Consider the following 13,382-nt stretch of genomic DNA (forward strand, 5'->3'; position numbering starts at 1 on the left):
CTGATTGCTGTCTCTCACTCACTCTCGCTCTCTAGTGGTCTTTTGTTTTAATTGTGGAGGAACATGGATTTTGGGGTACTTTACAGAGTGACTTTGGGATTTTTTTTATCAGGGATTTTTCATTTTCAAATACAGAACACCAGAATTCCTGAGAGTGAGTAGCCCTGAGCTACTTGCCAGGGCAGCTTTTTGTACAGATGGGGACAGCACAGGTGCTGGCTCTAGTTCCCCCTGGCTGCAGATCCAGGAGAAGCCTGGAAGGGCTATTTTGCCCCAAGTGGCACAATTTGCCCCACACCAAAGTGCATGTCTGGGCACATATGCTGAGGCAAAAAGCCCCGACTCAAATTTACACTGCTTCTATTTGAGCAGCTGCACACACATGTGCTTGCAAGTTGGACACGCCCTATGATTTCTGTTTTCAGTTCTACCTTCCTCTGTATGCATAATGCCTTCACTGCCCTCTCTGACACACAGCCTTACTTAACCCTTTCAACTTTGCTCAAAATTCACTTCTCTGCTCTGATTGACATGTGCCTCAACACCCTACTGATTCTAGTCCATGTTAAGCCTCTTTTTGATGTCCTTTTATCAGCTCTTCCTGCTCATTTATCCCAGAGGGGAGATGTTTAAATAATAACTGGAATAAATTGCCATAATCTTTCCTTCCACTTTCCTTTCTCTTGTTCTATCTGCTTCTCCTTCACTACTTCTAAATACTGATTAACCTAAAATCGTTTCTCTTTAAGTATCAAACACCTATTCTGGTCAAGTAGTTTTTGCTTAATATTAGCTATGATTTTTTTTTAAAAGCCCACTCAGAACTGCATTACAGATGAATTTCCCTTTTCTTTTCCCACCAATTCAATGGCATCATATCCTGGACTGCAAAGGAAATTAGGGGGCATCATATTTAAAATCTACATTTCTCAAGCAGTAATACAGTCTTATAGTATTAATCCCAAAACATGTAGCATAAAATAGTCCTGTTGCTATGCATTTAGATCTCTGCATTTGTTTCAACAATAGGCATTTTACAGCTACCATTGCTTAGTCTGCATTTTAGTATCAACTGAATTAAGTACAGGATTCCTTGCTGGTGAGAAATAAATGCATGACCACAGCATTGCTTAGTGTAGAACATCTTGGCAAAGAATATAAAAGAAAAGATATGTGCATTTCAAAGAGAAGCTTGAGAAAGGTTATTAAAATCCTTTTTTCCCTAAGTCTTAAAGAAAAGCCTTTGAAGTACATGCATAAATTGTTGAGAGAACAAGAATTCTTCCCAAGATAGGAGTCTGTATAAAAAACAAGGAACAAAATTTTGGCTGGCTCACAAAAGTATATACATTGTCCCTCTTTGACAAAATAGACATTGGACAAGGGAAAAAGAAAAGAAGGAGGCTTTAATATTCTTTTTAACTTCTGGAAAAAATATTTTCATTTTTTTTCCATGATAGATTTTTGAATGGCTTGCATTAATCCCTTAGTGGTGGGAAACTCAGGTGCATGAATGGCACACATTCCGTATGGCCATTATAAGGGACTGTCAGAGTGTTAAAAAGATTTTCTTAAGTGTTCATCTTTGCTACAAAATTTCTAGCTATTCTGTTAGGAAACATGAGAAAGCTGGATGATGAGTTCTCAGGAGTGTTTCATAGCAATCTGTGTTACAAATGTATTTTTTCTAACAAGGAATGCTTTCAACTATATAAACTGGACAGCACTCTGAGAACACCAAACTGAAGTTTCAGTAGTAAAATGACTGTAGAAAAACTTTTTGCATTCATTCCTATCCTTGGATCTACCAATAACGCTGCAATTCCTGACTTTTACACAAATTACAGCCTTTCCATTGAAGAGATTTTAGTTTTGATGGACACAAAGCACATTAAAAATTGTTCAGGCTTAAAGTTTAAAGAGTGTATACATACCTACAATGAACCACAATTGGTCCACCATGTGAAGGATTCAGTGTTTTGACTTTTTTTAGAAACTTCAGCATCCCGATGGGCGTGAAAGGCACTCCGAAATCAGGCCAGCTGGTAAAGTGAAGCTGTGTTACAAGCCTTGGAGCTTTACAGCCATCATGAAGCTGCTAGGAGCACAAAGACAATGAGTGTGACATTTTATTGTCCTATATAAAGATTCATAAACAAACTTATTTAATGCTTGTAGATTCTAGGATCTCAGGTCATAAAGTAAAGACAATGTTATGCTATATTATATAAGCCAATCATTACATAATTGCAATAGGTACTGTACATGAAGAATCAGATGTAAAACAGCCGGTCAAAACCTAAAGTCCTTTTTCACTTCATACAAAACTCTTATGAGAGCCTGTAGGAATTCAGGATTTGGACCACTAAGAAAAGTAAGTTGCCTAATTCCTAATGAACTGCATCACCAAAAATGTATACAAACATGTTCAGGACATGGACACGTTCAGATAAGGAATACTAGACTGCATGCAGCTCTGGGCAACAACTCCAGTATGTTGTAGCTTATCATCCCATCTTGTAAGTTTTCTCTTTTTATTTTTAATTTATGGTTTTAGTGCTAATTATTAAGGTGCAGGCTGATATAGCCTCAACTACCCTGTTGAAAAAAAGAAAAATAGGCACAGGCAACTCTAACCCTACCCCAGTCCTCCCTAGCACCCTTGGCTCAGAGCAGGGCTGTTTCAGGTCTGTGCCCATTTGGTGCCCTAGGATTGCCCCTTGTAGACTTTCTCTCTGCATCCCTGTCCAGGTATTATGGGACTGGGCTCTGTGGGATCACCCCTCTGGACACTCTTGGTATCCCCCCAGAAGCTATGGGACCTCCACCAACCCTACGGTTCCTCCCAAACCATCAGTCTTACAATTTACAGCTTAATACAACATAAACATTGAATCCTCATACAATCAAAGTATTAATATACACAGAACATAAGCCTATTGGCTGACATTAATTAAATTCCAGTGCCTCTACCTGGAATTCTTCCCTCTGCCCACCCGCAGGGGTTCCCATCAGGGTCTGTGGCTTTCTCCAGGGTCATGCTCAACTGCTGCTCTGATGGCCCTAAGACCCTCCCAACATCCTCAGTAGTCCCTGGCTACCCACTCCTGCTAACCAGCCCACATGGGCCAGGTTCTCCCCCATCTGGGGATCCCTCCTTCTACTTATTCTCAGGACAACCTCCCACCTGTACCCAGTGCAATGGACACATCTTTCCTAGCACCCTCTAAGTTACTCCTCCATCTGGCCTCCCCACTTCCATGGAGGATCCCTGAGGGCTTCCTGCTGGGCTCATATTCCACCTCATAGTTCTACCAAATCCAGGGAGGCCATGTCACCATCAGTCTATGGAGCAGCCTCTCAATTCATCTTTACCCAGATGGGCCTGCCCCACACTGTTTGCCCACTAAACCTAGCCATTACGTGAGTGGCATACCTGGGGTGTTCAGTCACTGTCTCTGCTCTTCCCAGTGTTGTACTACTAGATGACTACGTATTGTATTAGCCCCACCATCTGGCATATTTCTCTGAGCTTCCTCCAACCTACTCCAAAGCAGAGGTTCTTTACAAACATTTACAGGCCCAAGGCTGTCCATCTCCTTTCCTATAGTAGGTGTTCTTGCCATCTTTTCATCTAGCCCCTTCTTGAACAGCTCTGGGGACTCAGCATCCTCACTGCTGGGTCACTGTTGCCAGATAGGATGCAGTCTGTAGTGGCCGGTGTTGGCTCCACTGGTTCTTATCATAACCTGCTGGACCTTTCCCTCACCTGAAGATATTTCAATGCTCAGGCAAGCCCAGCAAGATCTCCTCCCTGGCTTTGGGCTGCTCCTTCCCTTCCTGGGATCTTTCCCTGGGTCCCAGTCCTTAACGCATGCTGCCTCTGGTCTTACTCTCTCAGGCAAGCACAGAATCTCCTTTGGCTGCTGGAGAGCTGGGGCCTGTCTCTGTTCAGCCCCTTCCAACTCCATCTTAAGCTACTAGGCCTGACTTTGTGGCTGCCATCTCTCTTTGGTCCTCTCCTTTGCTTTTGGCTGGCAACCAGATCTGCCAGCCCATAATGATAGTGGTGTCCATCTGAGTGGCAAAGGCTCTTGGGCAAGCTCCTTTTGATTATACCCATGACAAGAGCTGCTCAGTCTCTTTATTTCACTTGCCAGACCCCAATCTCCTGCTGCCATTCCGGCTGACGTGTCCTCTCTGCATTCTACTGGCTCTCCAGGCCGACTATAGTGGTCTTCTCCTTCTGCACTGCCATTGCAGAGGTGTGGCTGGTGTCTCTAGCTCTCTCCAAGGTGCAAACCTTTGCCAGCCAGCCTGTTACAATCACTAACTGCCTCTACAGTCAAACTGGCAATCAGCAGTGAAAAGCAGAAAAATCACACAACAGTTCTCAGGAAGAAACTAGTAAAAGTGCTTGGCCTATTAAGCATTTGAGAGTAAAACTGATGACTGTAGACTTGGGCCATGTGTAAACAACACAAGAGGCATGTGTGCACGGCACTTTAAAGCGGGCTAAATGCTTTTGTATTGCGCATTAATTCCTGCAGCCCAGGAAAGCAGCTCCACCTAAGAAAAGTGGTAAAGCCTTTTTCCTGCCCTGGAGCCTGCCTGCCTGCCTGAGCTGAGAGGGAGCCCGGTGATTTCCCTCTGCAGCTGTGGTGCCCCCAGGACCCCCTGAGCTGGGCGCCTGCGGGCCAGTGCCACCTGGGGTGGGCGCACAGCTGCCGTGAGGGAAGCACCAACCTCCCTGTAGCCCAGGGACTGCTCCACTTGCTGGCAGCTTGCCTTCCCCTCTCCGCTGGAGAGGCAGGTAATTCAGTGAGGTGTGCACATGATGCACAGATTAATCAGCCCTAAACTGAAGCGGTGTTTTTTAAAACCCACCACCTTCAATTTAGGACCCCCATTTTGTCTACACAAAGCTGCCCTTTGTTCTGTTCTGTTTGGGTTGGTGACTAAAGGGATATGCCTTTTTCTACAGATTAAGTTCAAGATTTTTTTTTTTTGAAACCTAATTTCAGGGGATTCCTGAAATGTAACCTCAATGCACTCCTGCCTTGCCACAAAAGCGATGGCTAATGAATGATCTGTTATGTTTAGTCTTAATACAGCTTGATCACTAAAAACTACATAATTTGGTGTTTTATAAATATATAAATAGTCTACTCTACTTGGTTAATTTTGTATTTACTAAGAAACAAAAAATCCCAGGGAGACGGAGAATATCATAGGTAGAGGGAGACATGAAAAAGATCAGAGGTAACATGGCAATTCAAGAAGGCACAATGTTGCTGTAATTCTAAGGCCCAGGTAAAACATGACAGGTGCACAGCTTTATCTAGATCAGTTTTTGGTACAATTTGGGCATGTGCCAATGCTATAAAGGTATACTATGCAGTAAGCCTTCCCTGGGAGCATGTCCACACATGTTCCCTGTTGGGAAAAAATCTGCAGTACATGGCTGCTCCTACCCTGCTCTGCAACAGCCAGGCTCCAGGCTCTCCTGGGTTCCAGGTTCAGCCCAGGGGGCCTGGCAGGGAATATAGGGGCCATTCCAATGTGCATGGGACCGGGAGAGCTCTGCCAGCTGCAGCAGCAGCTGTCTCCTGGCCCTGTGAACATGAAGAGGGGTCCCAATGTGCTGAGAGACAGCTGAGAGACAGCTCCTGTTGCAGAGCTCTCCCGGTGCCATGCCTATGAGGACAGGTCCTGCGCCCAGTGGGGCTTCCCCGCACAAAAGTGGGACAGCTCCTGGCCAGCACTGGCTGCTTGGGAATTTTCCTGCCCAGCCAGGAGGAGAAGGAGGACAGTTCCCAGCCAACTCCCAGCTGTTCGGGGGATTTCCTTGCCCACCTATGGGCTGGCTCGGAACTGCCCCAGAAGCAGCACAGCTCCTCGCCAGCCCCTGGCTGTGAAGGGAAGCATAGAGCTTCTCCCTGCTTGGTTCCCAGCTCCTGTGGGGCTCTGTGAACTGAGAAGCACTGGGCCAAGGTGGGGTGGGAGGCCAGAGAGCTACTCCATCCTGCCATTTCTTGACTCTTGGCTCCTGAGAGAATCCAGGAGTAGAGCAGTGCCAGGACCAGGGGAGTTTCCTGTCCCCAGTGTTAAATATTGTACAGTCATCTAATGTATACATATACATATATGGTCATCTATACCCAAATACTGCCCATGCACACAATTCTATTTCAATCCAGCACCTTGCTTATATATATGCTTAATTACATTTTAGTTAAAACTACATTTCCATGCAAATTTCTTTTGAACAAAAACTTGAATTTCTGTTATAATCTGCTTTAAAAACCAAGGTAAGGAGTTACTTACTGACTGAATACAAAACTTGCGAATGGTGTAGTCCACAAGAACTATGCAATCTTCTACTGAAACTCTGATATTTCCGTAAGTCCAGCATCCTTGATCAGGCCAGTATTGATAACATTTATCCTATTGAAAGATGTGGCATTTACATTCAGTACTTTTACAGTAAGTGTATCAAATCCCATTACTACTAGCATACAGAGCTGTACAATGACTATTAAAATAATAGAAATTAAACCTAAATTAGCATTTAGGATATGTTTGATTTTTTTTACCTAAAATTTGAAATGATTTTTACAACTTTTTGCTAATCTCAGAATGGTTAGGGTGTGAGCTAGTTATCTGCATTTCCATATTATTATACAAAGTTATTACATGGTTATGATGAAGAGTGCTCAGAAGTTTCTTTAGCAGCCAGACAGCGAATCCCAAGACTGCTTGTGTTCTTACTTTGCTGCTGTCAGGTAGCTCCCAACAGTCATTATCACCAAGGGATCCCAACAGCAGGAAAAAAAATATTGTGAACTAAAAGAACAGGGAGTCTAGTGACATCAAGAGGAAAAACTTTTCATGAGCAAATATGGAGTTCCTACAATCTTAAATATCTTTTTAATTTTAAAATGAAAATGACGGTCTTGAGTAGGAAGTATATTGTTCTCAGGAGCTCAGCATGTTATCTCACTGCATCTCCAATTAGTATTAACCCAAAAACAAGGTAGAAAAATGAACTGAGAACATCTCTGAGAGTTCTGGGTATTCAGTCAATAATATAATGTTAATTAGCCTAATCAACCTATAAAGATAAAAAAAGTACTCCAAAAGCAACATTTTTGATGGCCCTTTGGCTAGATTTTCTTTATCAAGGTTTTTATTTAATTCACCTATTCACCCTGGTTAGTTAGAACTTAAACATATGCTCGTCTTGACCAGTGATTCAACAGGATTCTTGTAAATTTTACTGTTCAGCCTTTACACATGGAGGGATAAATAAGACACAGTATTAAGAGAAGAACAGGGATACAATACAAACAGAGGAGGAATGCTAGGACAAGAAGGCACAGAGTTAAGGTGTGCAATAAAGAAGCCAGAGGTAGTTAGCATATTAGTCTGAAGTCAGGGGCTAGAAACAAGCATTACACATACACCAGTTTAAGTGATCACAAACTGGTTTAAACCTGTAACAGAACAGACATTAGCGCACATAAACCACTTCCAAAATGGCTGAAACTGGTTTGAGGTAAACCTGGTTGAATGTAGTATCAGACTTAACTGATTGAGCTCAAACTGGTTTATGCAATGTCTGTCCCAGACCCCTTCCTGGTTTAAGTTAAACCAGAGCCCTCCAGCATCCCAGCATGCTCTCTGGGCTGGGCTGTGCTCTCTGCTCCCGAGCAGGTCTGCTCTGTAGCCTGAGCAAGGACAGGGCATAGTGAGACACTGGCCAGCATGGCCCCACAAAAGCAAAGTGGACAGGGAGAGGGTTAGTTCTTCCCTCCTTCCCCTCCTCCCTCACTGCAGCTGTGGTCTGCCTCTCTGCTGGGGGGAAAAGGGGAGGGGGCAGTGGTGGTGGCCCTTGGGGCTGGCCGACCCTGGCTACAGAGCAGAAGGGACAGAGGGAGGAATTAACCCTTCTCTCTGCCCGCTTTGCCTTAATGGGCCCATGACAGGGAGGGGCACTTTGTTTTGTGCAGTGAGGGACTCTTCTGCCATTTCCCGCTCTTCCTCCCCCCAGGGTGGGGGTAGGCAGGCTCTGTGCAGTGCTGGAGGGGGACTCCTCCTCCTCCCCTTGCCACCACAGGGTGGGTAGGGGGACTCTATGCAAGAAGGCTGCCTGGCCCTGGACTCTTCCCTCTGCTTCTCCCCTGCTGCCATGGAGCAGGGAGGGGGCCTCTATGTGAGGCTGTCTGGCCCTAGAGAGGAACTTTTCCCCCCCTGAAGCAGCGGGGAGTGGGGGGGAGGGGGAAGAGTATCCTCCAGCACAGAACAGAGCCCCACTCCCCAGATGCTTTGCCTCCTCACCCTGTGGTGGTGGGAAAGGAGCTGGGGGCAGAGTCCTCCTCCAGGGCTCAGCAGCCTTGCAGAGCTCCCCTCCATACCCCACAGCAGCAGGTGAGGAGGAGGAAGGGGAAGAACCCCTCCCAGCACCAAACAGAGCCCCCCTCCCCACTCTGCCACAGTAGGAGAGCGGGAGGAGGTGGAAGAGTTCCCTTTGGGGCCAGGCAGCACTGTGTGCCATGATTGCTCCCAGCTGTCAGGGAGCCACTGAGGTGGGCAGAAGTCTCCCCTCCTCCTCCCCCACCACAGTGGTCTGGCCCTGCTCCTTCTTCCCCTACCCTTGGGGTTGGGGTTTAAGCCCCTCCTCAGTCTTAATCAGGCCTGTTGGGGCCTGGCCACGCCCCCACTGCCCCCACCCCTGTGAGCTCAGCTTCCCTGTGGAAGGGAAGGGAAGGCTGCTCTAGCACCCCTGGGCTTCTGGCCTGAGCCACTGCAGGCATGTGCCTGCATTTCAGGAATGAAAAGGAAACATTTATCCATTTGTAAACTGGTTCAGCCTTTGCAGGTTAGAAGATTGAATCAATTCAGGCTCAGATTTTTGAATGTCTGTCCCTAGTCAGGCTGCAGCCTAAGAAAATTTAAGCCTCTCTTTCTTAAGATGCCACCCTTCTGCCAATATAATAGCAGTATTTTTCTAGAAATTCAGCATATCATAAACACATATGATCATTATATTATGAGTGATTTTATACACACCTTGTATTTTTTTTATGTTATAATCATTACAGTTGAAAGCTGCTAACTAAAAAACCACTGGTACTTTAGTGCAAACCATAACAGATTGTGACTTCCTGTCTTTGCATTCCTGTTTCCATTCTGTACAGTTTCTCCACTCCATATATAAATACACACACACACACACACACAAATTACATTGACACATAGCTAGAGGGGGAATAGCAACAGATCAGATGGTGTATGCACATATTTTAATTTAACACAACTAGTATTGCCAGCTCTCGTTTTTACAGTACATTTCAGTTTCTGGTGTTTTTTTAAAAACCCCACCCCTGCATGTCCTGTTACACCATTATGTCATAATCTCAGCATTTATTTTTAAAAAACAAGTTTTCAACTTTCATGGCTGCAGAAGAAACATAAATTGTAATGAAGCCAAAAGCATAAAAACCAAAGGCAAATAAAACGAGTTCAAAATTACTTTTTAAACTAAATCTTATTATTTTTAAGCCAAATTCATTATTGGGAGACAGGATAGCTCAGATTTCTTAAATGCCCATGGGTTACCAATCCTGATTCTAACACAAGAAAACAGGAATTTTACATTCATTTCAACTCCTATTCAGGTCAAAAGGACCAGTCTCACATTTTCTTCAGTGTAAACAAATAGGTGTTCAGAACAATTTGCAGTTTGGTCAAAGTACAAAAAAATGAGGCTGTGTAGGACGCGGTAAAAATTAATGATCAAAAAGCTAGTCCCCAGAGACCATTTATATATGTTCTTGTACAATCTTAAGTTGCAACTATACTTGTATGGCACCTAAAGGAGGCCACTTTGTGCTGGAAGCTTGTGTAGCATCTATCTCAACCATGGAAGAATACAGAAGGGTTACAGGAGCATGATCACTTCTCCCTTTCAGACTACACTGCAGGAGCAGCAGCCAAGGACTTTAAGTCCTCCAAGCAGGTAAGAATCTCCCTCTCCCTTCCCCCCTCCCCTCCCCCATGCTCAGAAGCACATCCTGTCCTCTTCCCTTCCTCTCCTTTCCCTTGCCTCCTGCTGCTGCCACTGTTCCCGCTGACCAGGGGGCAGAGTGAGGTTCCTCCTGCCCACTTCAGCCAAGCTGGGCAGGACTTGGGCTCAGCCTGGGACAGTGGTAGTAGTGGCTGGGTTCCCCTAGGTGTTCCCTGTAAGCCCAGGAGCAGGCATGGGGTGGGGGAACCTGCCCACTGCTTCCTCTGTCCCAGGGTGAGCCTGACCTCTGTGCAGCCCAGATGAAGCTGAGCAGAAGTGGCTCTGGAGCTTCCCTCGCCTTCAGGACAAGGAAGACAACAGCAGCAGCTAGCAGGGAAAGGGTAGAGAGAGGGGATGTGCCTCTGAAGTGGGACAGAAAGAGGGTACCTGACCTTAAAAAGTCCCCAACTGTTGCTCCTGTGGTGTGGTCTGCCCACCCTGGGAGAGGAGGAAGGGAAGGCTGGGAATTGGGAGCATTAGCCAGCCCTACAGTGGTGGTCACTCCTCTCACACCTGCCTGAGTAAAACCCTGAATCTACTTCTGCTTTCAGCTATACAGTAGAAAATATCACCAACCCCCCCCTTGCTTTTTGTATATTTCCTGGACCATCAGAGCTATAATACTCCAACCCTACTTATTTAAAATAGCTCTGAGAAGAGTAAGAAAGGAAGTGGTTACAGTCACTATTAGCCAAACGCTTAAGCAACACATTGTAGTTGCATAAATTTGGGACTTATTTCAAAATAGACTGATCAAAGCTGAAATAATATCTATAAAATATTATTCACCTCTTTTCTCTCTTTCAAGTTTGTTAACATAACGATAGTTGCCGACTTCTGTTCCCATATCATCCTCCAGAAGTCATTAACTGTTTCTTGTTTAGGGCCTGCACATAGAAGACAGTGTTATATTGAACAGATACAAAGATGACAAGACTATCACAATATACAAAAACATTTTTCCTTGCAAACTGAGTCACCAGTTCATATCTCATGGAACTATGCTGGCTGCAATCGACTCAGTTTTCATGTTAACCATATGCTCATTCAAAACTCCTACTTTCCAAGCACACTGTCAAAAATTACTGAAAACATTTACTACATTATCTCATAAGTGTAATCAATATGTACATGCTGAAACAACTGGAATTTCTATACTTATATTGGGCCCTGTAATCAGTCCTTGTATAAGGAATGACAGAGAATGACCAGTCAAGACTGTTCTTAAATGTGTTTGGCCAGAAGCAGTTTGAGTCTGTCAAGTTTCTAGATGGACTACATAGAATATATGCACTCAGCCCATTTCTGGATAGTTGGTCCATAGCTTTTGGTGGCATAAAAGTTTGATGATCAGGATCATCTCTTCTTCTAAGATCAACAGATAGTCTACTCCCTCCCCCCCATTCTTCCAATAGAGCACTCTGCTCTCATTTAGATCAAGCACTGAGCACAATTTAGTATTCTAAATTGCAGCTCGCTTTCTATGTCCAGAATTTAGGAAAACTATAACATTTATGATTCAGCAGAGGAACACAGATGAGCATGGAGAAACAGGAGAAAGATTCTGCTTGGAGTACAGAGACAGGGAATCTGCAATGGGGAATTTCCCGGAGTTGAGAAATAATAGTGGAACTAGAGCTGCCAGACAGAATTTAAATGAAATTCTGACTAAAGGCTCCAAATACAGTTTTAGATCTGGCCATCATGCATATTTGAAACAGTTCAAGAAATGTAATAAATTAAAATGAAAATTATTTACAAAACCAAACAAATAATTTACCTTGAGCTGCTATAAACTTATTCTTTTCTTTGTAACCCTAGGGAAATAGATTTTATGGATAGTTAAAAGATGAGATGCAAAGATTCCCTTTAAGATAAGTGTCTATCTGATGTTTAGTTTACATTTACAATGCACAATCTGACAAAAAGTAAAAAGCCATTAACTCACATCTATATATGAAGCATTAATATAGTCTGATGCTGCAACACTATCCATTTGGGTCAATATCACTCTGGAATGATCATCTGGAAAGAGAGTGTGTTATTAACGTTTGTAGATCCAATAGATTTCTAGTCAGTCAATCTGGAATTTACTACCTCCCACAAAAAAACCCAAACCCTGTAACATGCATGTCAATCATATACTTGTAGTTCCATTCACAATATTATCTTTGATATTAAATGTAGTAAAAAATCAATTAATCCAAAGGTGTTCACAATAACTATTCCATATCTGCTTATGGAAGATTTTGGTTTCTTATTGTCTTGCTCAGTCTGACCCAAGATTGTGACTATGAGAACATGCTGAAAGACTTATGTGTTTCACAGGCACTTAGGAACCATGAAGAGCCACTTAGCTCTCTAGGTAAATGGACTGGGAATCATTCAAGTTCTCTTTGAATTGCGTAATAATTATACAAGGCCAGGTGTGAAGCAATTGCACAGTGCTCACCATTTTGGGATGCATGATATATAAGCTTCTGCTATAAAAATTCCCTTCACTTCTAATCCATATAGGGATTGCATGCCATCCAAACTTTTGCAATGGAATAGATAGGTTAGATACTTCGAAACTTGCTCATATACTCAAAGCTCCTTGTTTTTTCAATAGAGCAAAACTGACTTGAATTTCAAGAGAATCAACTGACACTTCTCTGAGTTCTAAAGGTGCATGTCAAGCTCTCTCAAATCCATTACAGCAAGGTTATCAGTCATCAGGTATTATTGTTCACCAAATTCATCATTAATCAAATTCACGGACCAGATAAGGGACTTGGGGCAGGTCTGAGGGCCAGATTGGGCTGACAGGTCTGTCCTGTGCCTTGCATCCAGTCTGCAGGGTCAGTCTGGTATGGACGCCACATGCAACAGGAGCTCTGGACAAGCCCACATGCCACATTCAGGATGTACCCCAAAACCGCTCTACATGTAGTATGCACCAGCTCCAGCCTCACATGCAGAATGCATTGGATTGGCCACATAAGGTGCACGTGCCAATTCCAGACCTGTGTGCTGCTTGAAGCATATTCTGGACTACTGGCCATGCACACTATATCCAGTGTAGATGCCAGCTCCAGCACCACATGCATCATGTATCAGATGAGTTTTGTGCATTGTGTGCAGCACACTGGTGGTTGGGAGTATGTAGCATTCAGGGCCAGTTTGGGGTATGTCCCATGCAGTGTACAGATCTAGTCCAAGGCCCACAGGTCACACCATGGGCCAGATGTTAGGGTTCTGTGGCCTGGATCCAGCACATAGGCCCTATCTTTAACACCCCTGCATTAAAGAAAAGTGTTTTGGAAGAAAATCC

At 44.1% G+C, this 13,382-nt stretch overlaps 1 protein-coding gene across 5 annotated transcripts in view; it reads right to left on the bottom strand.

Annotated features, from left to right (window-relative positions):
• The window catches only part of PTPRE (protein tyrosine phosphatase receptor type E), a 251,092-nt gene that overhangs the window by 37,763 nt on the left and 199,947 nt on the right, over nucleotides 1–13,382 (bottom strand). For all 5 annotated transcript variants that reach the window (XM_090057753.1, XM_090057751.1, XM_090057752.1 and 2 more), the window contains 5 exons: nucleotides 12,018–12,094; nucleotides 11,850–11,886; nucleotides 10,859–10,956; nucleotides 6,328–6,447; nucleotides 1,935–2,098 (listed from right to left, as the gene is read on the bottom strand). In XM_090057753.1, the coding sequence (XP_089913879.1) occupies nucleotides 1,935–2,098; nucleotides 6,328–6,447; nucleotides 10,859–10,956; nucleotides 11,850–11,886; nucleotides 12,018–12,094 (496 nt within the window). The remainder of the gene's footprint in view (nucleotides 1–1,934; nucleotides 2,099–6,327; nucleotides 6,448–10,858; nucleotides 10,957–11,849; nucleotides 11,887–12,017; nucleotides 12,095–13,382) is intronic.

This window comes from Crocodylus siamensis, chromosome 7 (genome assembly GCF_052110815.1).
Source record: "Crocodylus siamensis isolate JL-2025a chromosome 7, ASM5211081v1, whole genome shotgun sequence".
NCBI lineage: Eukaryota > Metazoa > Chordata > Crocodylia > Crocodylidae > Crocodylus > Crocodylus siamensis.